Source organism: Phyllobates terribilis, unplaced genomic scaffold, assembly GCF_046119375.1.
Source record: "Phyllobates terribilis strain yellow unplaced genomic scaffold, ASM4611937v1 Scaffold_5__5_contigs__length_657084704, whole genome shotgun sequence".
Classification (NCBI taxonomy): Eukaryota; Metazoa; Chordata; class Amphibia; order Anura; family Dendrobatidae; genus Phyllobates; species Phyllobates terribilis.
This window is the reverse complement of record NW_027362765.1, coordinates 156,061,108-156,086,472: the sequence shown is the minus strand read 5'-3', so window position 1 is coordinate 156,086,472 and position 25,365 is coordinate 156,061,108. Positions and strand designations below refer to the sequence as shown.

The window sequence follows — 25,365 nt, the reverse complement described above, 5'->3', positions numbered from 1 at the left end:
CTCAATATCACTCCAGGGTTTTACAATGGGATGTACTGCATACTGAAGTTATGTTGAAGGGGCGCTTGGAGGGGAGGTTTCCTTGTCTCCCTGGTCAGTTGAATCCTTACAGTGGCGGGATAATGAAGTGAACTTATCCAGAGGGGTCCCCTGGGTTTTTAGAACAACCTTACTATCGATGCCAGTTCCAGTGGGTGGGAGGCCCATCTTGGAGATATGGTAACCCAGGGGTCATGGTCTAATTCGGAAAAGAGTCTCTCTTTCAACGCTAAAGAGTTGCTAGCGATAGACAGGGCAGTCAATTATTTTCGAGTTTTTCTTCAAAATCGTGACGTAAAGGTTTTCTCTGATAAAATCGCAGTACCATCAAGGGGGTACACGATCAAGATCTCTGATGAGAGTGGCGGATCATCTCTTTCATGTCTCGTAATGCCATCTTCGTTCCCTAACAGCCTTTCTTATAAAGGGAAAAGAAAATTCAAGAGCAGACTACTTAAGCCACTATACCCTGAGACAGGGGGAATGGGAACTAAATCAGGACATTATCTCCTAAATTGTCCAAAGATGGGGACCTCCACATAGTGGACTTGTTTGCTACAAAGTTAAATTGGAAAACTCAGCTCTTCTGTTCCCTGGATCCCAAAGAAAAACCCCTGGCAGTAGACGCTCTCCAGATACCTTGGGGGTTGAGCCTAGCCTATGCCTTTCCCCCGTTAACCATAGTAAGAAGGGTTATCTGGAAGATCAGGGAGGACAAGGCGAGAGTTCTGCTGGTCCCACCTTTTTGGCCCAGGAGACCCTGGTTCTCATGCCTCAGGAGCATGTCTGTGTCAGATCCTTGGGTTCTACCAGAAGTTCCGGATCTCCTCTTCTAGGGTCCAATAGTCCATCCTCAAGTGTCTGGCCTCCACTTGACGGTATGGAACTTGAGGGGGAGCTATTAAGAAAAAAGGGATTCTCCCAAGGCTTAGTGACAACCTTAATGCGTAGCCGTAAGCCTATTACAACCAGAATTTATGCGAGAACCTGGAAGAAGTTTTTATCTTTTTCCGGTTCCAGAGTCGGTTAGGAGGCTCCAATAAATAAAATTCTAGAATTTCTGCAAAAAGGTCTTTAGTTAGGGCTAGCCACTAGCACCCTGAAGGTTCAGGTTTCCGACTTAGGCGCCCTATAGAGCTGTGATCTGGCGAGTAATTATTGGATTTCTCGTTTCATTAAAGCCGCCTTTAGGTCCAGGCCCATTGTCAAAAGCAAATTGGTACCCTGGGATCTAAATTTGGTTCTTAAAGCCTTAACTGGTCCACCCTTTGAGCCAATAGAGTTAGCCACTCTTAAGGCGCTCTCCCTTAAAACAGCACTTCTGATAGCTTTAACATCTGCTAGGAGAGTTAGTGATATTCATGCCCTGTCTTCAGCCTTGCCCTTCACTCGGATACTGGATGATAAAAATAATTCTTAAACCTGATCCTGCTTATCTCCCTAAAGTAGCTACCCGTTTTCACAGACTCCAAGAAGTAGTCCTACCCTCCTACTGCCCTAATCAGGGTAACCGGAAAGAAAAAGAGGTTCATACACTAGACGTAAGGAGATGTGTAATTAGGTACCTCTTGGTCACCAAGAGTTTAGAAAAGACAGTCCGTTATTTATATCCTACCAAGGTGTTAGGAAAGGCTATAAGGTCACAAAGTCCACCATAGCTAGATGGATCAGGGAGGCTATTTCCCTAGCTTATACATCCAGCGGTGAGGAAATACCACAAGAATTGAAGGCTCACTCCACCTGGGCAGTGACGACCTCCTGGGCGGAGAAGACGGGTGTCTTGATAGAAGACATATGTAAGGCTGCTACCTGGTCTTCTCCGTCTACCTTCTATAGGCACTATAGACTGGATTTGGTTGTTTCATCTGATCTCACTTTCGGGAGAAGGGTGCTCCAAGCTGTAGTCCCTGCCTAAACTTCTTCATCACTGTAATTCTCTCGTGGTAAGATAAGTTACCGATAACGGGATTTTTCGGAGACCATGACAGCACCCTTATATTCCCTCCCTTCACATTGGTGGGAGCACTCCTTGTTTATTAATTTTCACTCTTAAGTTGGTGATTTATAGAAATGTTGGTTTATCATGTTTTGCTATGTCTACTAACCTGGTGGTCCTCTCAATGCTCTGTCATCCAAACTGAGGCGAGAAGAGAGGGCCGTCCCCTTTTAAGCCTGTAGGTTTCCTGTCCTTGGTGGGCGGATCCCCTCTCTCGTGGTGCAGTCATGGTCTCCAAAAAATCCCGTCACCAGTAAGTAACTTATGACTTTTTGGTATAAATTATATTACCACATGTCAAACAATTTATCAGTTGGTTTTCTTACAAGCTACTGCACCAACAGACTCAGCATTCATGATCTGCATGTTTTTGAGTCTGTGTATTTGAATAATTAATTGAAAGGGGGTGTGTTCAAAATAATAGTGGTGTGGAGTTCAATTAGTGAGGTCAATCATCCTGTGAAGAAACAGGTGTGAATCAGGGGGCCCTTATTTAAGGGTGAAGCCAGCACATGTTTTACATGCATTTCTCCTTGAAAGCCGGAGAAATATGGGTCGTTCAAGACATTGTTCAGGAGAACAGCGTACTTTGATTAAAAAGTTGATTGGAGAAGTTAAAACTTATAAAGAAGTGCAGACAATGATAGGCTCCTCAGCTAAAATGATCTCCAATGCTTTAAAATGGAAATCAAAACCAGAGAGACGTGGAAGAAAACGGAAGACTACCATTCGAATGGGTGGAAGAATAGCCAAAATGGCAACGCCTCAGCCAATGATCAGCTCCAGGATGATCAAATACAGTCTTCAAGTTACCTGTGAGTACTGTGACAGTTAGAAGACGCCTGTGTGAAGCTAATCTCTTAGCAAGAAGTCCCCGCAAAGTCCCACTGTTAAAAAAAGATGTGCACTGAAGCGGATACGATTTGCCAAAGAGCACATCGACTGGCCTAAAGAGAAATGGAGAAATATTTTGTGGACTGACTAAAGTAAAATTGTTCTTTCAACAAGACAACAACCCTAAACACACCAGTAAGCGAGCAAAATCTTTGTTCCAGTCCAACAAAATTGAGGTTAGAGAGGCCAGCCCAATCCTCAGACCTTAATCCGATAGAACACTTGAGGAGTGGCATCAAAAATGTCGTTTCGGAGGCAAAGCCAACAAATGCTAAAACATTCTGGGATGTAGTCAAAGAGTCCTAGGCTGGAATAACAGATGACAGGTGCCAAAAGTTGGTTGACTCTATGCAACATAGATGTGAAGCAGTTCTAAAAAACTGTGGATTTCCAATTAAATATTAGGTTAGTGATTCACAGGAATACTCAATCCTCTACAAACTCACAATATGTACTCTTTTTTTAAAGACAAATGCAGACACTATTTTTTAGAACAGCCCAATGTCCATTATTTGATTTCTGTAAAGTAGTTAAAAATTATATGCCGTATTTTTCGGACTATAAGACGCACTTTTTTCCTCCAAAATTTTGGAGGAAAGTGGGGGGTGCGTCTTATAGTCCGAATACTATATTATTGTATGGCCGCATGATGGTGGGTGTGGGGGAGCGGCAGCGGGGGATCAGTGGGGCACAGGAGGCAGCAGCCGCCTGCTGCAGCTTACACTGTGCCTGCTACTAAAGAGAATGAATATTCCCTGCTCCCCACGCCCATGATGCAGTACAGTGTGCCGGCTATTGAACAGACTGAATAGTCACTGCTCCCCACGCACAGAGTCCCAGCGCGGGGAGCAGTGACTATTCCAGCACAGCGTCTCACACTGTGTGAGGGCGCATGGCAGGGACGCCATGCGCGCCCTGCCATGCGCGGCTCACAGTGAGAGTGTCGGCAGCAGAGCGGGACAGCGCTGGAGGAGAGAGGAGGTAAGTATGATTGTTCATTTTTTTTCTTTTGTAGGCAGCTGATGGGGGCTCAAGGGGTGCCATGCATACCAGGATGGGGGCTCAAGGGGTGCCATGCATACCAGGATGGGGGCTCAGAGGGGTGCCATGCATACCAGGATGGGGGCTCAGAGGGGTGCCATGCATACCAGGATGGGGGCTCAGAGGGGTGCCATGCATACCAGGATGGGGGCTCAGAGGGATGCGGGCTCAGAGGGATGCCATGCATACCAGGATGGGGGCTCAGAGGGATGCCATGCATACCAGGATGGGATGGGGGCCACTGATACCAGGAAGGAGGGGCCATAAATACTAGGATGGAGGATATTAACATAATTGGGGGACATTACCCCAATACCAGTGTCAGCAGCAGACCCCCTCCCCCATAACAGTGCATCATGACCACATTTTTTGCTTAAATTTTTTTTTCCTATTTTCCTCCTTTAAAACCTAGGTGCGTCTTATGGTCCGGTGCGTCTTATAGTCCGAAAAATACGGTACATTTCTCTTCATATTTTGAATTAGAAAACAGTGTGCAATGTTCCCAATGCATGGAAATAAAAACTAGTATAAAGATTTGTGCTTAACATTTTTTTTTTGAACATACTGCTATTATTTTGAACACTACTGTATATGTAAAAACATCCCTTTTAAGCATCAGCAGGATCCTAAATTTATAGCTACAGATGATGGCCTACTAGACATCCTGTAAGGTTCCCGGTGTATACATGAAATGTATCCATACAGCTCCATCCATACAGAGGCCAAATAAGTTGAGTTATTGGGGTGAAATGGTGATATGGCCACTGCATGAATACTGTACATTGGTTAGACTGCTGGGCAAGGCCTCAGTAGTGTTAATGGGTATAACATATTTATCTGGATTTAACATTGGGTCTAATTGAGACTTTATATATATAGAGAGAGATGTCATTTATGATTAAATTCCTAAATACTTTTAATTAACAAATCACATCATCTAGGGAGGTAACGACTATATTACATTAGAAGGCCGCAGTCTTGTTACACTGATACCTGTCCTAGAATTTTGTGACCCAGAGATAGCGTGACAGTATGTAGTATAGGCATCTCGTGACCCAGAGATAGCGTGACAGTATGTGGTATAGGCATCTCGTGACCCAGAGATAGCGTGACAGTATGTGGTATAGGCATCTCCAGGTCACAGCCGTGGAGCTTTCTATTGCACAAGCTCATAGGCTCTGGTCCTATTAATATTCTAGGAGCAGTTTGTTAGTGTAAAAAAATGTTTCAAAAATGTAAATTTAGGAAGCACTTCCCAAGACTAAACAAATGTGACTTGCTAATTGTTTAGAAATGTATTCATATTGATAGGGAAACAAAATCCTATTCCTGGAGAAGCCCTTTAAGGGTTAACACAAATCACACATTAGATCTCAAACGAAAGACTGAAGTTGAAAATCTGTACTGATATAGTGTGTAATTTGTTGTCCCATATACTCCCATCAATAACTGGGCATAGTCCATGGTCCTTATCACATGGCAGGAGTCCTGGGGAATCACAAATCTCGGCAGCAGTGAGCTCCTGGACAGGTTTGCGTGCATTGGATTCACTGGTCCATAATGTTGCAGAGGTTCTCAATTAGATTCAGGTCTGGAGAACATGAAGGCCAGTCAATAGCATCAACACCTGCGTCATCCAAGATCTGCCTGCACACTGGCGGCATGAGGAGGACTCCGAGGCACACTGCACCAGCACAAGGTGTGACAATGTCTCTGAGGATTTCATCCCGTCACATAACAGTCATGGCACTATTGGCAATGACGTGGAGTTTTGTGCAACTCTCCAAAAATATGTCTCAAAAACCATCACTGAACCACCAACCAACCCATCATGCTGGATAATGTTGCAGGCCATATAATGACCGCAATGGAGTCTCCAGTCTCTTTAAAGTCCGTCACGTGCTCAGTGTGAACTTGTTTCCATCTATGAAAAGAACAGGGTGCCAATGGTGGACCGGCCAAGTCTGGTGTTCTCTGCTGTATGCCAATCAAGCTGCATGGTGCTGGCTTGTGAGCAAAGGTCCCATAACAGGATATAGGGCCCTTATGCCACTATCATGGAGGGCAGTTTGGTCAGACATATGCACACTAGTAGCCTGCTGGAAATCATTTTGTAAGACCCTTGCAGTGCTCCTACTTTTACTCCTTTCACATAGGATCAGATACCGACCCTGCTGATGGGTTGAGGGCTCTTCTATAGCCCTGCCCGGCTCTCCTGGGTAATGGCCCATGTCCTGGTACCTGTTCTATGCTCCTGAGACTTTTCAGGGAGACACAGCCCACCTTACTGTGATGTCATGTCTAGATGTGCCATCCTGGAGGAACCGCTCTATCTGTGCAACCTGAACAGGCTGCAGGCACCGATCTCATGCTACCAGGAGGGACAATGACACTAGCAAAATGGGATAAAAGGAGAAGAACCAGTGAGGAAGACAGTGAGAAATTGTCTGTGGCTACTAGCTGCATTCCCCTTTTTGGGATGGTCTTGCTGATGTCACTGTCATTTGCAGCTAAGCTGGTACATGTTTTATTCTCATCCACGTTCTTCACGGATAGAACATGTATCCATTGTAGTTTACGGTGCTGTTCATATGACCAAGTGACGGGTCAAAATCCCCCACACAAGTCTATGCAAATCACAGACTGCACATGGATGCTGTGTGTTTATAACATTGTAATGGTAGGAGATTTGCAAATTTTTGTGGCACACAAGAAAAATCCTGATGATAAAAACTGATGCACTGACCAAGCCACAATGAATGAGGCCTAAAAAGTGTCCCACCCGGAAGCATTATAAGGCGTCTACTGGCACCAATGGGCATTCATGTGTTTAACATCTCTGCTCCTCAATAGATTGGTAAGACAGGTCAGATGGGGGCAGATGCCTAAGCTGGACAACACTGTTACAGCTACACAATCCCCACAGATAAATAATAGGCTCTCACCCCTCAAATCCAGTTCATGAAGAAGCAAAATTATTTTATTCATTCATATATTAACCCTGTGGATTTATATTTAAAATCAGATTGAAATAATCAACCTCTCCAGTGTCCTTCCCTCTGCAGAATCATCCTTTATTGTTGGGAGCGATACAACCTTCTCATCTCACATCTTATCTTGTGGAAACATCTACAGGTCTCCGCATTTTTACTCCATCAACAACACGGCACAGATAAATAGTTACAAGATTTGGATTGTAAGACACTTCACTGACGGACTCTGGCCGGCGATACCAAGATCACAAGGCTTTATTTAAGGACCACCCCACAACCCTGAAGAATCCATGGTACATCACTCAAAGATGAGGACTACCTGGGGATGGAGTGCCTTTAAGATGACTTATCCTCCCATAGAAGTCTTCTCAATGAGATGAGGTGCAGATACTGCTAAAATAAAAACTGTATGGATCTTAAAAAAAAAAAAGTGCATCACGACATGCACACAATTCCCAAAATCTGTGGTTTGCTCAACGCTAACATGCATCATCCCAATTTCATACAAGATGTGGAAAAGAAGTTAAGATCCTGTGTGAGCAGCAGACATCATAGTCTGAACCTGACTCTTAAGGTGGTACATTGTAATAGATGGTCTAAGTATTGCTTCATGACCAGGATACCTCCTTTACAGGTGTCCTACTTCCAGAAGAGTATGTCGCCCTCTTTTCTGGAGGTGGCATCATGTCTAAGGGGCACTGCCTGCTAGATAGAAAATCTTTCCTTTCTCTGTAGCACAGCGGTGACATCAATGCCTGCATTGCGTCTTAAAGATTGTGGGGTGATGTATGGCATTATATGGAGCTGATAACAAGCCTTTAGGGACAGATCGGGGCACCATGATAATAGGCATATCTGATACCGCACAATAATTTTATACCGCATAAAACCATACTCCGTACCGCCAGATTACGTCTGATTGCGGTACTGGCAAACCCGATACAGAATACATATCAGAGGCTTTCTTGCTTCATCCCATAGAGTAATTCTACACAAAAGTTCAATGTTCCTGTGCCCATATTGCCCAGTCTCTTTCTTATCGTCCATACATGCCAAAGACCAAAAAGCTGAAGAATACAGTGACCCCCACCAAAGAGACAGTGGCAGGAGCAGTGAAAAACTGACGGTAATTGATCCGGAAATACCAGATCAGTGCCAACATGACCACAAAGACTGGGATCATCAGGTTCCCGATGGGTGGTGTGAGACCAGCATGCTCATGGGAAGTTCCTCCTGACTCAGGTCCTACAGGGGAGGAGGACACAGTGGCCTGAGAGCGGTGGCAGTGGATGACACAGTTGTCTGTGATATGGAGGGAGCGCAAGGTCTGGGTGGAGTCGTGAAGAAGCTGTCCTTGGAAGATGAGCTTCATCTGCAGCTCCTGACCAGGGAAGTATTTACTGAGGAAAAAAAAAAGGACAAGTAATAAGGAGAAAACATGGAATCATGGGTAATTAATAGTAATCATACACAACAATAGAAGCCGGCCTTCCCAACATATTCACTGCGCTCTATGACCCGCACATTGTCAGGCATAGGGTGACAGATTGGATAGATTGCCCTGCTGTAGGCACAGGAGAAATTATGGTATTGTTCCACTATCAGTCAAGACAGATCGTCCCTTGGTAGCTACAGCAGTGTCCTCCAACTTCACCAGAATTAGTAGAAATCCCAATCTCAGGTCTCCACGTCGCCAGTCATCAGAGACCACCGTCACTTTCCTAATTGTCACAGTAATTCTCTGTCTCTAATGAAAACGTCCATAAAGTGCAGTGGTGGGCTAGAAGAGCAAGTAGCTAAATATGCTCTCCCAGTAGTCACGGCAGAACTCCTTACACCACACCTATTTACCTATATATACAGCAGCCTCCAATCACCAGCCCACCTCATCCTAATAAGATTCCTCTAGCCTAGGCCCATCCTTACCCTAGTAACCACACCAAGAACTCTAATGCTCAGGCTGTGTTTACACAGATAATTTTAGGCACTCAAAAACAGTTTTTTTGAGTGAAAAACACCCCAGGAAACGCTCATTTTATGTGTTGTTTTCAGAAGAGTCTTTTTTCTTGAAACGCTTTTTGCAGCCTTTAAATTGGACAGAGCCCATTTTGGAGCAGATTACAGTAACGTGCTCCCCCCCCCCCCCCCACACCAACCACAAGTTTTGGAAAAGCTCCTCTGGTTTAAAAAAAAATGCTCAAAAAACTCCTCATATGAAGAGCAAAGAGGATTTCCCATGCAAATAAATGGGAAGTTTTCCAAGCATTTTTTAAATGGTTTTGGAGAAGAATTTCGGCGCGGTTCTGCTTCGAAACACTTCCACAAAAGACTCTGTGAGAACATAGCCTGAGAACAAATGCACACTTCCACTTTTCTAGTACGTGTAGACAGTTTATCGACACGGTATGTTTTAAGGCTCATCACATCATGTTTTTCTTTTGTGTTCTTTGGAGGGGGGGGGGGGGGGGGCGACCAATAAGCTATATAAAAAAATGGAGACTTGTCCTGCTCAGATTTGATTTGCAGAACATAAATGCCCACTGAAGTGAATGGGTTGGTGGGAAACAAAAAACATCCGTTTTGTGTCTGATTTTCGCTGTTTGCTAGACGAATGGGAAACCTCCACCAATTTTTTTATTTTTTCATATGAAAAACGGATGACACACTGATACGAAAAATTAACTCATTGATCAGACACTAACGAAAATCTGATTTTTGCATAACTTGATGTGCGAATCTGTCATGTCTGCACACCCCCACAATAAACAACTTAGGGTATTGTTCACACAGTTTTTTGATATGCGGAAAAACCATACCAAGTACTATACATGTGCCTTCACATTGAAATGTCCAATATTAAGCAGCCGGGGGCCTTATTTCACAAAACTATTGACAAGAATCTCCACGTCAAAATCCCCCTTACTACTGGGAAGCTACATACAAGTGTCCTCCTGAAAGCTTCTGTATGCAGCTAAGACCAAGGTGGCTTAGTGCCGCAAACTGGACTCTTTGGCTACCTGGCTACAAGGATTTGTCTAGTCCTGGTGTAAGCAGAGCCATGCCCTCAATCTGGTAATGCCTCCACACTATTACACAACACTACAGAGCAGCGTTGACCTCTCACCTTCCCATCTGGAGGCTTTCAATAATATCTGGTCCGTCTACATTCTTCTAGGACCTTGGCAGAAAACTCACAACATTACAGATCTATACAGTAAAGACAAGGCAATGTACACTAGTGTCTTGTACAACCCACTCATAATTTGCGAGGTGGCGCATCGTCATCGGCTCAATGACCATAGTGGAGAACGTAAGGTGACCACACACGTTTAAGAAAGAAGAATAAGAAACAGCATCTGTCCAAGATATACTGCAGATCTCCATCAGTCATGGAACTACAACATCATCATGGTCAAGCAATAGCTAGAGGTGAACTTTATGAACCAGACCAAGCCTCCTCACCTTTTCAAAGTCCCAATGGTGTCATCGGGCCTCACCAAAGCCAGTTCTTCGGTCTCATTCAGGAACTTGAGCCTAACGGTGATCATTCCGTCTTCTGGCTGGCTCTGCTCCTGGACCGTGCCAGCTTTCTTCCGCCATTCATGGTCTCTGCCTATATTTCGCTGCCTGACACCATTTTCCTGCTCTGTACCGTCATCTTCTTCTGGACCTTTACTCCTAGCGACTTCCTGAGAACTTTCCTGACCCGTGGCATCTCCTGCTGCCAGCACTTCCTCCTCCTCGCTCGCAGGGGGCACTGGCTGGCTGCGCTTAGGCACTCCTTGGATATCCAGCATCTGATCAAGGGTGGCATTCTCGCTGTCTGCATCTTGCTCACCTCCTTGGCCCTGTTCCCCTTCTTCTGGTTTCTCTACTTGAGGCTCCACAGGACTTTGTGGTTCAGGACTTGGGGGCACTGGGTTACTGAGCCCTAGTAGAGGTTCTCTACGTCCAGAGGGTATCAGGCTACCTAGCAGGGGATCGTTGCCTTCGGCTACATACGTGGACAGCCATGCCAGGACTAGTGCTAAAAGAAAAATAAAAATTCCCACTACAACAGTCACCTCATCGCCGAGCCCCTCTATCATGGTGGGCGGGGGCGAATCCATGCCCGTGTCCTATTGGAAAAAGGGAAAATTGTATTAAATCAAAACATTTCATTTAACTTTCATGAGGCACCACAAGATCCACACTACCCTAAAATCAAGGGAATTTCTTCTTGCTGCCTGGGACATATTGGCAAGTCCAGTGGCTTCTACCTGTATAAGGAGCTCATCATGGAGGAGACATGCCCCCACACATTGCAGGTTGCCCACTGATTTCTATTGTTACTCTCTGCACCATGTGCCCCCTATATCCGCCCACTGTGTACTCTCTGCACCAAGTGCCCCCTATATCGGCCCCCTGTGTACTCTCTGCACCAAGTGCCCCCTATATCGGCCCCCTGTGTACTCTCTGCACCAAGTGCCCCCTATATCGGCCCCCTGTGTACTCTCTGCACCAAGTGCCCTCTATGTACTCTCTGCACCATGTGCCCCCTATATCCGCCCCCTGTGTACTCTCTGCACCAAGTGCCCCCTATAGCCACCCCCTGTGTACTCTCTGCACCAAGTGCCCTCTATGTACTCTCTGCACCATGTGCCCCCTATATCCGCCCCCTGTGTACTCTCTGCACCAAATGCCCCCTATATCCACCCCCTGTGTACTCTCTGCACCAAGTGCCCCCTATATCCACCCCCTGTGTACTCTCTGCACCAAGTGCCCCCTATATCCACCCCCTGTGTACTCTCTGCACCAAGTGCCCCCTATATCCACCCCCTGTATACTCTCTGCACCAAGTGCCCCCTATATCCACCCCCTGTATACTCTCTGCACCATGTGCCCCCTATATCTGCCCCCTGTGTACACTCTGCACCATTGGCCTCCTGTGTACTCTCTGCACCATGCGCCCCCTATATCGGCCCCCTGTGTACTCTCTGTACCATGTGCCACCTATATCGGCCCCCTGTGTACTCTCTGCACCATGCGCCCCCTATATCGGCCCCCAGTGTACTCTCTGCACCATGCGCCCCCTATATCGGCCCCCTGTGTACTCTCTGCACCATGCGCCCCCTATATCGGCCCCCAGTGTACTCTCTGCACCATGCGCCCCCTATATCGGCCCCCTGTGTACTCTCTGCACCATGCGCCCCCTATATCGGCCCTCAGTGTACTCTCTGCACCATGCGCCCCCTATATCGGCCCCCAGTGTACTCTCTGCACCATGCGCCCCCTATATCGGCCCCCAGTGTACTCTCTGCACCATGCGCCCCCTATATCGGCCCCCTGTGTACTCTCTGCACCATGCGCCCCCTATATCGGCCCCCAGTGTACTCTCTGCACCATGCGCCCCCTATATCGGCCCCCTGTGTACTCTCTGCACCATGTGCCCCCTATATCGGCCCCCTGTGTACTCTCTGCACCATGCGCCCCCTATATCGGCCCCCAGTGTACTCACTGCACCATGCGCCCCCCATATCGGCCCCCTGTGTACTCTCTGCACCATGCGCCCCCTATATCGGCCCCCAGTGTACTCTCTGCACCATGCGCCCCCTATATCGGCCCCCTGTGTACTCTCTGCACCATGCGCCCCCTATATCGGCCCCCTATATCCGCCTCCTGTGTACTCTCTGCACCATGCGCTCCCTATATCGGCCCCCTGTGTACTCTCTGCACCATGCGCCCCCTATATCGGCCCCCTGTGTACTCTCTGCAGCATGCGCCCCCTATATCGGCCCCCTATATCCGCCTCCTGTGTACTCTCTGTACCATGCGCTCCCTATATCGGCCCCCTGTGTACTCTCTGCACCATGCGCCCCCTATATCGGCCCCCTGTGTACTCTCTGCACCATGCGCCCCCTATATCGGCCCCCTGTGTACTCCTCTCTGCACCATGCGCCCCCTATATCGGCCCCCTGTGTACTCCTCTCTGCACCATGCGCCCCCTATATCGGCCCCCTGTGTACTCCTCTCTGCACCATGCGCCCCCTATATCGGCCCCCTGTGTACTCCTCTCTGCACCATGTGCCCCCTATATCGGCCCCCTATATCCGCCTCCTGTGTACTCTCTGCACCATGCGCCCCCTATATCGGCCCCCAGTGTACTCTCTGCACCATGCGAACCCCCAATATCGGCCCCCTGTGTACTCTCTGCACCATGCGCCCCCTATATCGGCCCCCTATATCCGCCTCCTGTGTACTCTCTGTACCATGCGCTCCCTATATCGGCCCCCTGTGTACTCTCTGCACCATGCGCCCCCTATATCGGCCCCCTGTGTACTCTCTGCACCATGCGCCCCCTATATCGGCCCCCTGTGTACTCTCTGCACCATGCGCCCCCTATATCGGCCCCCTGTGTACTCTCTGCACCATGCGCCCCCTATATCGGCCCCCTGTGTACTCCTCTCTGCACCATGCGCCCCCTATATCGGCCCCCTGTGTACTCCTCTCTGCACCATGCGCCCCCTATATCGGCCCCCTGTGTACTCCTCTCTGCACCATGTGCCCCCTATATCGGCCCCCTATATCGGCCCCCTATATCCGCCTCCTGTGTACTCTCTGTACCATGCGCCCCCTATATCGGCCCCCTGTGTACTCCTCTCTGCACCATGTGCCCCCTATATCGGCCCCCTATATCCGCCTCCTGTGTACTCTCTGCACCATGCGCCCCCTACATCGGCCCCCTGTGTACTCCTCTCTGCACCATGCGCCCCCTACATCGGCCCCCTGTGTACTCCTCTCTGCACCATGCGCCCCCTACATCGGCCCCCTGTGTACTCCTCTCTGCACCATGCGCCCCCTACATCGGCCCCCTGTGTACTCCTCTCTGCACCATGCGCCCCCTACATCGGCCCCCTGTGTACTCCTCTCTGCACCATGCGCCCCCTACATCGGCCCCCTGTGTACTCCTCTCTGCACCATGCGCCCCCTACATCGGCCCCCTGTGTACTCCTCTCTGCACCATGCGCCCCCTACATCGGCCCCCTGTGTACTCCTCTCTGCACCATGCGCCCCCTACATCGGCCCCCTGTGTACTCCTCTCTGCACCATGCGCCCCCTACATCGGCCCCCTGTGTACTCCTCTCTGCACCATGCGCCCCCTACATCGGCCCCCTGTGTACTCCTCTCTGCACCATGCGCCCCCTACATCGGCCCCCTGTGTACTCCTCTCTGCACCATGCGCCCCCTACATCGGCCCCCTGTGTACTCCTCTCTGCACCATGCGCCCCCTACATCGGCCCCCTGTGTACTCCTCTCTGCACCATGCGCCCCCTACATCGGCCCCCTGTGTACTCCTCTCTGCACCATGCGCCCCCTACATCGGCCCCCTGTGTACTCCTCTCTGCACCATGCGCCCCCTACATCGGCCCCCTGTGTACTCCTCTCTGCACCATGCGCCCCCTACATCGGCCCCCTGTGTACTCCTCTCTGCACCATGCGCCCCCTACATCGGCCCCCTGTGTACTCCTCTCTGCACCATGCGCCCCCTACATCGGCCCCCTGTGTACTCCTCTCTGCACCATGCGCCCCCTACATCGGCCCCCTGTGTACTCCTCTCTGCACCATGCGCCCCCTACATCGGCCCCCTGTGTACTCCTCTCTGCACCATGCGCCCCCTACATCGGCCCCCTGTGTACTCCTCTCTGCACCATGCGCCCCCTACATCGGCCCCCTGTGTACTCCTCTCTGCACCATGCGCCCCCTACATCGGCCCCCTGTGTACTCCTCTCTGCACCATGCGCCCCCTACATCGGCCCCCTGTGTACTCCTCTCTGCACCATGCGCCCCCTACATCGGCCCCCTGTGTACTCCTCTCTGCACCATGCGCCCCCTACATCGGCCCCCTGTGTACTCCTCTCTGCACCATGCGCCCCCTACATCGGCCCCCTGTGTACTCCTCTCTGCACCATGCGCCCCCTACATCGGCCCCCTGTGTACTCCTCTCTGCACCATGCGCCCCCTACATCGGCCCCCTGTGTACTCCTCTCTGCACCATGCGCCCCCTATATCGGCCCCCTGTGTACTCCTCTCTGCACCATGCGCCCCCTATATCGGCCCCCTGTGTACTCCTCTCTGCACCATGCGCCCCCTATATCGGCCCCCTGTGTACTCCTCTCTGCACCATGTGCCCCCTATATCGGCCCCCTGTGTACTCCTCTCTGCACCATGTGCCCCCTATATCGGCCCCCTGTGTACTCCTCTCTGCACCATGTGCCCCCTATATCGGCCCCCTGTGTACTCCTCTCTGCACCATGTGCCCCCTATATCGGCCCCCTGTGTACTCCTCTCTGCACCATGTGCCCCCTATATCGGCCCCCTGTGTACTCCTCTCTGCACCATGTGCCCCCTATATCGGCCCCCTGTGTACTCCTCTCTGCACCATGTGCCCCCTATATCGGCCCCCTGTGTACTCCTCTCTGCACCATGTGCCCCCTATATCGGCCCCCTGTGTACTCCTCTCTGCACCATGTGCCCCCTATATCGGCCCCCTGTGTACTCCTCTCTGCACCATGTGCCCCCTATATCGGCCCCCTGTGTACTCTCTGCACCATGTGCCCCCTATATCGGCCCCCTGTGTACTCTCTGCACCATGTGCCCCCTATATCGGCCCCCTGTGTACTCCTCTCTGCACCATGTGCCCCCTATATCGGCCCCCTGTGTACTCCTCTCTGCACCATGTGCCCCCTATATCGGCCCCCTGTGTACTCCTCTCTGCACCATGTGCCCCCTATATCGGCCCCCTGTGTACTCCTCTCTGCACCATGTGCCCCCTATATCGGCCCCCTGTGTACTCCTCTCTGCACCATGTGCCCCCTATATCGGCCCCCTGTGTACTCCTCTCTGCACCATGTGCCCCCTATATCGGCCCCCTGTGTACTCTCTGCACCATGTGCCCCCTATATCGGCCCCCTGTGTACTCTCTGCACCATGTGCCCCCTATATCGGCCCCCTGTGTACTCTCTGCACCATGTGCCCCCTATATCGGCCCCCTGTGTACTCCTCTCTGCACCATGTGCCCCCTATATCGGCCCCCTGTGTACTCCTCTCTGCACCATGTGCCCCCTATATCGGCCCCCTGTGTACTCCTCTCTGCACCATGTGCCCCCTATATCGGCCCCCTGTGTACTCCTCTCTGCACCATGTGCCCCCTATATCGGCCCCCTGTGTACTCCTCTCTGCACCATGTGCCCCCTATATCGGCCCCCTGTGTACTCCTCTCTGCACCATGTGCCCCCTATATCGGCCCCCTGTGTACTCCTCTCTGCACCATGTGCCCCCTATATCGGCCCCCTGTGTACTCCTCTCTGCACCATGTGCCCCCTATATCGGCCCCCTGTGTACTCCTCTCTGCACCATGTGCCCCCTATATCGGCCCCCTGTGTACTCCTCTCTGCACCATGTGCCCCCTATATCGGCCCCCTGTGTACTCCTCTCTGCACCATGTGCCCCCTATATCGGCCCCCTGTGTACTCCTCTCTGCACCATGTGCCCCCTATATCGGCCCCCTGTGTACTCCTCTCTGCACCATGTGCCCCCTATATCGGCCCCCTGTGTACTCCTCTCTGCACCATGTGCCCCCTATATCGGCCCCCTGTGTACTCCTCTCTGCACCATGTGCCCCCTATATCGGCCCCCTGTGTACTCCTCTCTGCACCATGTGCCCCCTATATCGGCCCCCTGTGTACTCCTCTCTGCACCATGTGCCCCCTATATCGGCCCCCTGTGTACTCCTCTCTGCACCATGTGCCCCCTATATCGGCCCCCTGTGTACTCCTCTCTGCACCATGTGCCCCCTATATCGGCCCCCTGTGTACTCCTCTCTGCACCATGTGCCCCCTATATCGGCCCCCTGTGTACTCCTCTCTGCACCATGTGCCCCCTATATCGGCCCCCTGTGTACTCCTCTCTGCACCATGTGCCCCCTATATCGGCCCCCTGTGTACTCCTCTCTGCACCATGTGCCCCCTATATCGGCCCCCTGTGTACTCCTCTCTGCACCATGTGCCCCCTATATCGGCCCCCTGTGTACTCTCTGCACCATGTGCCCCCTATATCGGCCCCCTGTGTACTCCTCTCTGCACCATGTGCCCCCTATATCGGCCCCCTGTGTACTCCTCTCTGCACCATGTGCCCCCTATATCGGCCCCCTGTGTACTCCTCTCTGCACCATGTGCCCCCTATATCGGCCCCCTGTGTACTCCTCTCTGCACCATGTGCCCCCTATATCGGCCCCCTGTGTACTCCTCTCTGCACCATGTGCCCCCTATATCGGCCCCCTGTGTACTCCTCTCTGCACCATGTGCCCCCTATATCGGCCCCCTGTGTACTCCTCTCTGCACCATGTGCCCCCTATATCGGCCCCCTGTGTACTCCTCTCTGCACCATGTGCCCCCTATATCGGCCCCCTGTGTACTCCTCTCTGCACCATGTGCCCCCTATATCGGCCCCCTGTGTACTCCTCTCTGCACCATGTGCCCCCTATATCGGCCCCCTGTGTACTCCTCTCTGCACCATGTGCCCCCTATATCGGCCCCCTGTGTACTCCTCTCTGCACCATGTGCCCCCTATATCGGCCCCCTGTGTACTCCTCTCTGCACCATGTGCCCCCTATATCGGCCCCCTGTGTACTCCTCTCTGCACCATGTGCCCCCTGTGTACTCCTCTCTGCACCATGTGCCCCCTATATCGGCCCCCTGTGTACTCCTCTCTGCACCATGTGCCCCCTATATCGGCCCCCTGTGTACTCCTCTCTGCACCATGTGCCCCCTATATCGGCCCCCTGTGTACTCCTCTCTGCACCATGTGCCCCCTATATCGGCCCCCTGTGTACTCCTCTCTGCACCATGTGCCCCCTATATCGGCCCCCTGTGTACTCCTCTCTGCACCATGTGCCCCCTATATCGGCCCCCTGTGTACTCCTCTCTGCACCATGTGCCCCCTATATCGGCCCCCTGTGTACTCCTCTCTGCACCATGTGCCCCCTATATCGGCCCCCTGTGTACTCTCTGCACCATGTGCCCCCTATATCGGCCCCCTGTGTACTCTCTGCACCATGTGCCCCCTATATCGGCCCCCTGTGTACTCTCTGCACCATGTGCCCCCTATATCAGCCCCCTGTGTACTCTCTGCACCATGTGCCCCCTATATCAGCCCCCTGTGTACTCTCTGCACCATGTGCCCCCTATATCGCCCCCCTGTGTACTCTCTGCACCATGTGCCCCCTATATCGGCCCCCTGTGTACTCTCTGCACCATGTGCCCCCTATATCAGCCCCCTGTGTACTCTCTGCACCATGTGCCCCCTATATCGGCCCCCTGTGTACTCTCTGCACCATGTGCCCCCTATATCGGCCCCCTGTGTACTCTCTGCACCATGTGCCCCCTATATCGGCCCCCTGTGTACTCTCTGCACCATGTGCCCCCTATATCGGCCCCCTGTGTACTCTCTGCACCATGTGCCCCCTATATCGGCCCCCTGTGTACTCTCTGCACCATGTGCCCCCTATATCGGCCCCCTGTGTACTCTCTGCACCATGTGCCCCCTATATCGGCCCCCTGTGTACTCTCTGCACCATGTGCCCCCTATATCGGCCCCCTGTGTACTCTCTGCACCATGTGCCCCCTATATCGGCCCCCTGTGTACTGTCTGCACCATGTGCCCCCTATATCGGCCCCCTGTGTACTGTCTGCAGGAGCCTGTATCCAGCTTTCCCCGCAGGGCAGCCACCCAGCGTCATGTTTACTGTCACATAACAGGGCATGTCCCGACAGCGCAGCACTGCCGTCACCCGCGAGCAGCTGACCACAACATGACGTCGGCGATGGGGGCAAGACATGACGTCACTCACCGCCGGCCACCGCTGGGGTCCTGACAGTCCCAATCCAGACCACCCGACTCAGGAAGGCGTGGCGTCACCAAGACTGCGACTGAGGAGGCTGCCTAGCGTGACGTCATCCGTGCAAGACGGAAGTTTCACACCGCCGCTCTGGGTCATGTGACTCTTATGGGAGGGGCTTGCCAATCATTGCTTCAGCCGTTAGGAAGTTTTGTTATGGCGGAAGAATGATGGACGCGGATCTGTTACTGGCGCTCCAGCTGCAGAGGCAGTACGACCGGGAGGAGGCCGGGGACCGGCAGCGCCCCAAGGCAACCGGCAGTCATGGCCCCGCCACGCACCCCCCTCTCATGGCCGTAGTGGACCCGTCCTGGGAGCTGCTGGACCCCAGCCCCAATGTCCATGAGCTGTTCCTGCAGTTTAATCAGATGTTTTTCTGGGGGAAGCTGGCGGGGGTGGAGGTGAAGTGGAGCCACAGGATGACGCTGTACGGAGCGGTGACACTACAAATCCCAGCATGCAGTGCAGCAGACTGCGACCCTTTAACCCCTCACTGCCAGGATGTGATCTGTATATTCTGTCTTGTAGGTGTGCCGGGGTCTGTTCTTACGAAGGGCGCGGAGGCCTGTGCTCCATACGGCTCAGCAAGCCGCTCCTGATGCTGCGCCCCCGGAAGGATCTGGTGGAGGCAGGTATCACAGGTCATCAGAGATCCGCGGGCTCATAGGTACACGCCGGGTCACCACAGAGACCCCAGTAATTGAGCGACATCAGACAGTCCGCCACGTAAGGGTGGAGTCACACAGGCTGGTCTGTGGGATGCAAAGGGGGAGCTCACACACTAGGAGACCAGCAGCATGTAGTGAGGTGTGCACCGCCATCATCAGCATACAAGGATATAGACATGTATGGACGCAGCAAAGAAAACACAGTCCTAGGAAAAGTGTAAGTCCAGCAGTGGGTATGTGGGTACGGCTGGGGACTGAAGTGACAACCGCGCTGAGATACCTGTGACCTCTGAAAGCGCACCTGTCAGCAGGACTGTGCTCAGTAAACTACATACACTGTCAGGTGGGCGCCATTACACTGATTAATATGATACCTTGGTTGATGAAATCCGTCCTGTGGTTCTTGTGTAATCTTTACTTTCAGTTTGGAGATAATGACATGCTCGTGCTCCGGGGCGGCCTGTATCTGGTGCTCTGCTTACATATTCATCTGTATGCTCTTATGACAGCTCACTGTGCCTTCACTGACCTGCCTCCTATTTTACCTAGCCCCACACTACTAGATGAATTATGTAAAATAGGAGGCAGGTCAGTGAAGGTACAGTGAGCTGTCATAAGAGCATACAGATGAATATGTAAGCAGAGCACCAGATACAGGCCGCCCCGGAGCACGAGCATGTCATTATCTCCAAACTGAAAGTAAAGATTACACAAGAACCACAGGACGGATTTCATCAACCAAGGTATCATTTTCATCAGTGTAATGTCGCCCACCTGACAGTATATGTAGCTTACTGAACACAATCCTGCTGACATTTGCACTTGAAGTGTGTTACTCTATATACTACACGTGTACCGTCGTCACTACACATTAGGCTGCCCGTGTACCGTCGTCACTACACATTAGGCTGCCCGTGTACCGTCGTCACTCCATTTATACCATCATTCCAGGATCCATTCTCTGTTATTCCACTATGTAGATTATACTTATAACATCAATGTGCTGGTCACAGTTTGATCAAATCGTGTGCAACCATCTGCCAGCAACAAAGTGACCTCTTCAGAGGGAAACGAAAAGTGGCACATGTGTCTCCTGGGCCTAAGATTACACATCTGTAGGGCAATTAGGATCCAGCCTGGGGCAGATGGGAGCAGTGTGCAGCCTATACGGATGCAGCCATTTATCCCCCAATATAATGCAAAAAATGAGACTGTCTGTGACTTTTTTGGGGGACTGTGGTCACTTGATAAAGCCTTTTATAATTTTTTTTTTTCTTTCCGTGTCCACCATAGACGCTTCTCCACGAGATGATTCACGCCCTTCTGTTTGTCACCGATAACAATAAGGATCATGATGGTCACGGGCCGGAGTTCCACAAACACATGAATCGTATAAATGGTCTCACTGGTGCTAAGATATCGGTAAGCATGGCAGAGCGCCCCCCTCAGATGGTTTACCAAATGAGCACATCAGTATGTAAGTGCCAGGGTGTAGACAAGGAATCAGGGAGTTATAGCCTCATCTCTTTACTCTTCTGTCTTATGAGGTGCCACCACCATGATGGTACATTTTACCACTTTATTGCCCAAGACCAACACAGACCGCTGACAATATGGTGTATGTGTGTGCAGAATGGCAGCATTATTTGCGCATGGTTTCATTACTTTTTCACTTTCTGATAAGGGCAATGCCGCTGTTTATGAAGTTTGTTACATGTGTACCTTCATTTTTGGGGATGTTTTCCTTGTTTTGTATGATCAGGTTTTTCACAGTTTCCACGATGAAGTAGAAGAATACAGAAAACATTGGTGGCTCTGCAATGGACCTTGTCAGAAAAGACCTCCTTATTATGGCTATGTGAAGCGTGCAATGAACAGAGCTCCATCCAAGCTCGATCCATGGTGGGCTGACCATCAGAGGACTTGCGGAGGGACATATTTAAAAGTTAAGGAGCCAGATAAGAAAACGGGTAAAGACAAGAAGGAAGGCTCCTCTGAAGTACAGCATAGTAATATCCCAGAAGTGAAAGGTACTGTGAGATTTGTCCTGAAATCACATGGGAACTTTCTCCCTATCATCTTGTTCATTCTATTCGTAAACGTTCTTACTTTTGTTCCTGAATACTTTCCTTCCTTCACCTCTTCCCTTCCCTGCAGTGGCTGAAGTCTGCACACTGCATGTGACATGCTTGCTGCTGCACACAGACAATCTGCAGCCTGTCCTGGGCCTTACACTTGCATCTATGGTTCTCCAACATCCTAATCATCAATTTGCATGATAAATATAACTATAATTTTGGCTGTGATCTGGCCGCACTTCTCTATGAGATGCCTGAGGAAGGCCTCATGGGACTTGATTGGAAACGACCATGCTATGACAGTGTATCCGTAAGGGTTGGACTTACAGTACAGGCCAAAAGTTTGGACACACCTTCTCATTTAAAGATTTTTCTGTATTTTCCTGACTATGAAAATTGTACATTCACACTGAAGGCATCAAAACTATGAATTAACACATGTGGAATTATATACTTAACAAAAAAGTGTGAAAATACAGAAAAATCTTTAAATGAGAAGGTGTGTCCAAATGTTTGGTCTGTACTGTAGATCTATATTTTTTTTAAGAATGTGTAGATCAGGAATGCACAACCTGTGACTCAGGTGCCTCATGCGGGCCATGATGCCACTCTGTGCTGCCCCCAGCCATCTCTTGACTCCTCTGTGTTGAATAACTCATATACTATGGGGATGGCTGCATTGAGTCTATAATCATCTTGACTGATTTTTCCAATAGTGCTAAATAGGGGGACAGGGGACCCTTTTTGTCTACAATAGTGAAAGTTACAGAAATGAAACCCCCACTTATTAGATTATGGCATATATAGTACTATTGATATAGCCCTCAGCCCTTGGGAGTGATATAATTTGGCACTTCCACCAAAAATGGTTGTGCACCTCTGGTCTACATCTTTTCGATACTTGTCATTAATGTATTTCCTATATTTGCCCATGTGACATAATTATGTGCTTTTTCTTTGCAGAAAAACCAGGTGGAAGTGACATACGGTCATTTTTCCCTTTTAGTGGCACTGGTTACAAGCTCGGGGAGTCCAGTCAAGTATCAGTCATGGTTAAGGTGCATACCGTTCCACCCTTCTCCAGTAAAGCCTTATCAAACTCTCCTGTAAAGCCAGTTCAGAAGACCAGTGCCTTGTCCTCCATTACCAACAAAAGCATCCAGCCCAGGCCCACCCTGCCAAAAGTGTCTGTGGCAAACACCAAAGTGTTCAAAAATATCAATGGATCCCCAATGAGACTCCCTATAAAAGACAGGAGCAATTGCAAATCATCTGGGTCACAGCTGGGGACTCTCAATGGCTTAGCCCAGAAGAGGCTTTCGTTTGCAGTGCCCACCTCATCTCAGGGTGCACCTTCTACCTCACAGGGGTCAAGCCATGATAAAAGTCAAGACCAACCTCCAAAAAGACCTCGCCTGGACCCTGAATCCTCAAAGAGCAGTTTCCCTGGAGGCAACTCCTTTAGGGAAGCACCAGTCATAGTCTTAGATGGTGCCTCATCCTCTAACCCCACATCCAACAATCAGAGTGAGACTGTGAACTGCCCGGTGTGTGGAGCAAAAGTCTTACCAGCCAAGATCAATCAACATCTGGACAACTGCTTAAATGGCTAATACATAGGAGTGTTGACCATATATTGTGTATTATTTCTAATTCTTTGGCTTTCGGGGATGTGTAAGCCATTTTTACACTACTGTTGATTGATGTTGTCCATAGCTTGGGCCACTGGGCAAGCGGTGAACCTGACACCTTGGAAGGATTTTAAGTGATGAGTTATTTTACAATATCTCTGATGTTTTTACATTATTGTGACATTACAGGCAAAAAAACAATTCTTCCAAATAATGACACCATCATGCAAGCAATTTTTTTTTCCATTGAATATTTCTATTTAGGAAAGATGGATGTCCACCACTATACTGTGGCTTCTATAAAAGCTTCTCTGAAGGACATTTATCAGCCAGTAACCCCATGCAAGATAAGTGACGTAGAAAGACTAGACATACTAGATGTCCGCCCTGGTAGCGTCCATGAGAAGGTGATTCTTTGACCAGTCCTGTGCCGCTTGCTCCATTGATGCCAGGTCTCCACTGGCCATTCTTTAACTAGTAAAGTGTCCCTGGTTTTCACCTCTGAATCCTCCCTTTACCCATTGACTCTAGTGATAAACCATGTCTAATCTGAATCCAGTGATTGTGCTGTACAGCGGGTAGTGGGCACGGTGACATACGTGGGCACACGTCTCTAGAGCCATCACTCGAGCAAATCGGAGGAGTTGGAGAATTTACAGATTAAAATCGGGGACACTTTCCTGATTAGGGCATGCCCACCTGACCCTTGAAATCTAATTTGCATACAGGAAGCAACTGGTTAACTGGATTTTCTCATACTACTAGCAAGAGCTGCAGTATAGATATTCACACTCATATCTACATCATCTGCTTAGTGTTACTGACCGGGGCAGTCAGTAGTGTTGAGCAGGACTGAGCTTTCTTTCAGCAACAGTGCCACACATGTCCACAGGTTGTGTCTGGTATTGCAACTGAACTTCATTGAGGGAAATTTGTGTGAGCTGCAATACCAGACACAATCTGTGGACAAGTATGGCGCTGTTTTGGTAGGAATGATCCATGATTTCTACTACTGGCAGATTAGGTAATGACTTGCCCATTACAGGCTTTCCCTTATGGCCTGCCTTATTCGTTGTCACCCAGGACAAATCATAGGTGCATATTCAAAGGTTTATTTTTTTAGGGATAACTGATCAAATTGTGTCTGCATTTTACTAATCTTTATCTTTGTGCAATATGGTATCTTCACACTGGGGATTCTACCAAATGCCTCTGTCAACATTTACTTGAAACAGCGCCACTCTTATCCATAGGTGGTATCTAGTATTGCAGTCCAGTCTCCTATCAGTGAACACTGCAGTACCAGGCACCACCTGTGGATAAGAGTGGTGCTGTACATCTGTCCCCTCTACTTCCAGCCTTCCTTGGAGAAGCTGGCTCAGTGAATAAGGATTTTTCCAGCGTTCTTGCTCTGGGGCAATGTTCACTTTTACCTTTTCTATTTTAAGTTATAAATAAAAAAAAGTTTGTTTTAATATTAAATGAAAAGTTTTATAAAGTTATAAACAATATATGGAGTGAGAGACTTTCTGTATGTGGCCTCCGTGTACTATAGGGACTTGTGTCACTGTCTTGTGTGGATGGATGAAGCCGATGCTTGTTTGCTGTAGAGTGGCGCCTCTCTGCGGTACAAATGACTCCCTAAAATCGTCCATTTTTCCTCTTTATGGCCGCTGTCACATTCTGTTTTTTGCTTTTTAAAAGGAAAATAAGTTCTAATGACCAGATGTATCCATACCACATCCGCTGCATGGGAATCCTACAACTAAATAGACGGGCTCCATGTAAGATAAGTTTGTTGCTTGTCCTGCACTGTACTTTTAGAGAGCGTGTGTTCTGATAAAAGAAGACATTTTTCCATGATCCATCTGGAGTCCTGGGCTTCATGCCCTCTACTGTAAGAGTTTGAGTCCATAGGACATAAGTCGGTTGTCCATTACGGTCTGTGTAGTTTTGGGGTGTATATTTCATTCAGCGTTTTCTCTTTGAGAGATTTAAAGCACCACCCTGGCGTTTTATATTATTTCACGGTTGGAGCGGTATCACTAATGCATGTTGCCTGACGCTAGTCTTCTACTCACCCGCTGTCT

General features: G+C 49.9%; 2 protein-coding genes across 2 annotated transcripts; one reads left to right on the top strand and one right to left on the bottom strand.

The window, feature by feature from the left end:
* Positions 1 to 7,018: 7,018 nt before the first annotated feature.
* Positions 7,019 to 19,004, bottom strand: TMUB2 (transmembrane and ubiquitin like domain containing 2). Its single transcript, XM_073683269.1, has 3 exons — positions 18,851 to 19,004; positions 10,426 to 11,081; positions 7,019 to 8,363 (listed from the first exon to the last, which is right to left on the bottom strand). The coding sequence occupies exons 2-3, from the start codon at positions 11,070 to 11,072 to the stop codon at positions 8,000 to 8,002; spliced, it is 1,011 nt and encodes a 336-aa protein (XP_073539370.1). The 5' UTR covers positions 11,073 to 11,081; positions 18,851 to 19,004; the 3' UTR covers positions 7,019 to 7,999.
* Positions 18,970 to 24,784, top strand: SPRTN (SprT-like N-terminal domain). Its single transcript, XM_073683267.1, has 5 exons — positions 18,970 to 19,325; positions 19,427 to 19,526; positions 20,860 to 20,988; positions 21,329 to 21,596; positions 22,608 to 24,784. Exons 1-5 carry the CDS (start codon positions 19,066 to 19,068, stop codon positions 23,255 to 23,257), a joined length of 1,407 nt encoding a protein of 468 aa, XP_073539368.1. The 5' UTR covers positions 18,970 to 19,065; the 3' UTR covers positions 23,258 to 24,784.
* The last annotated feature ends 581 nt before the right edge of the window (positions 24,785 to 25,365 follow it).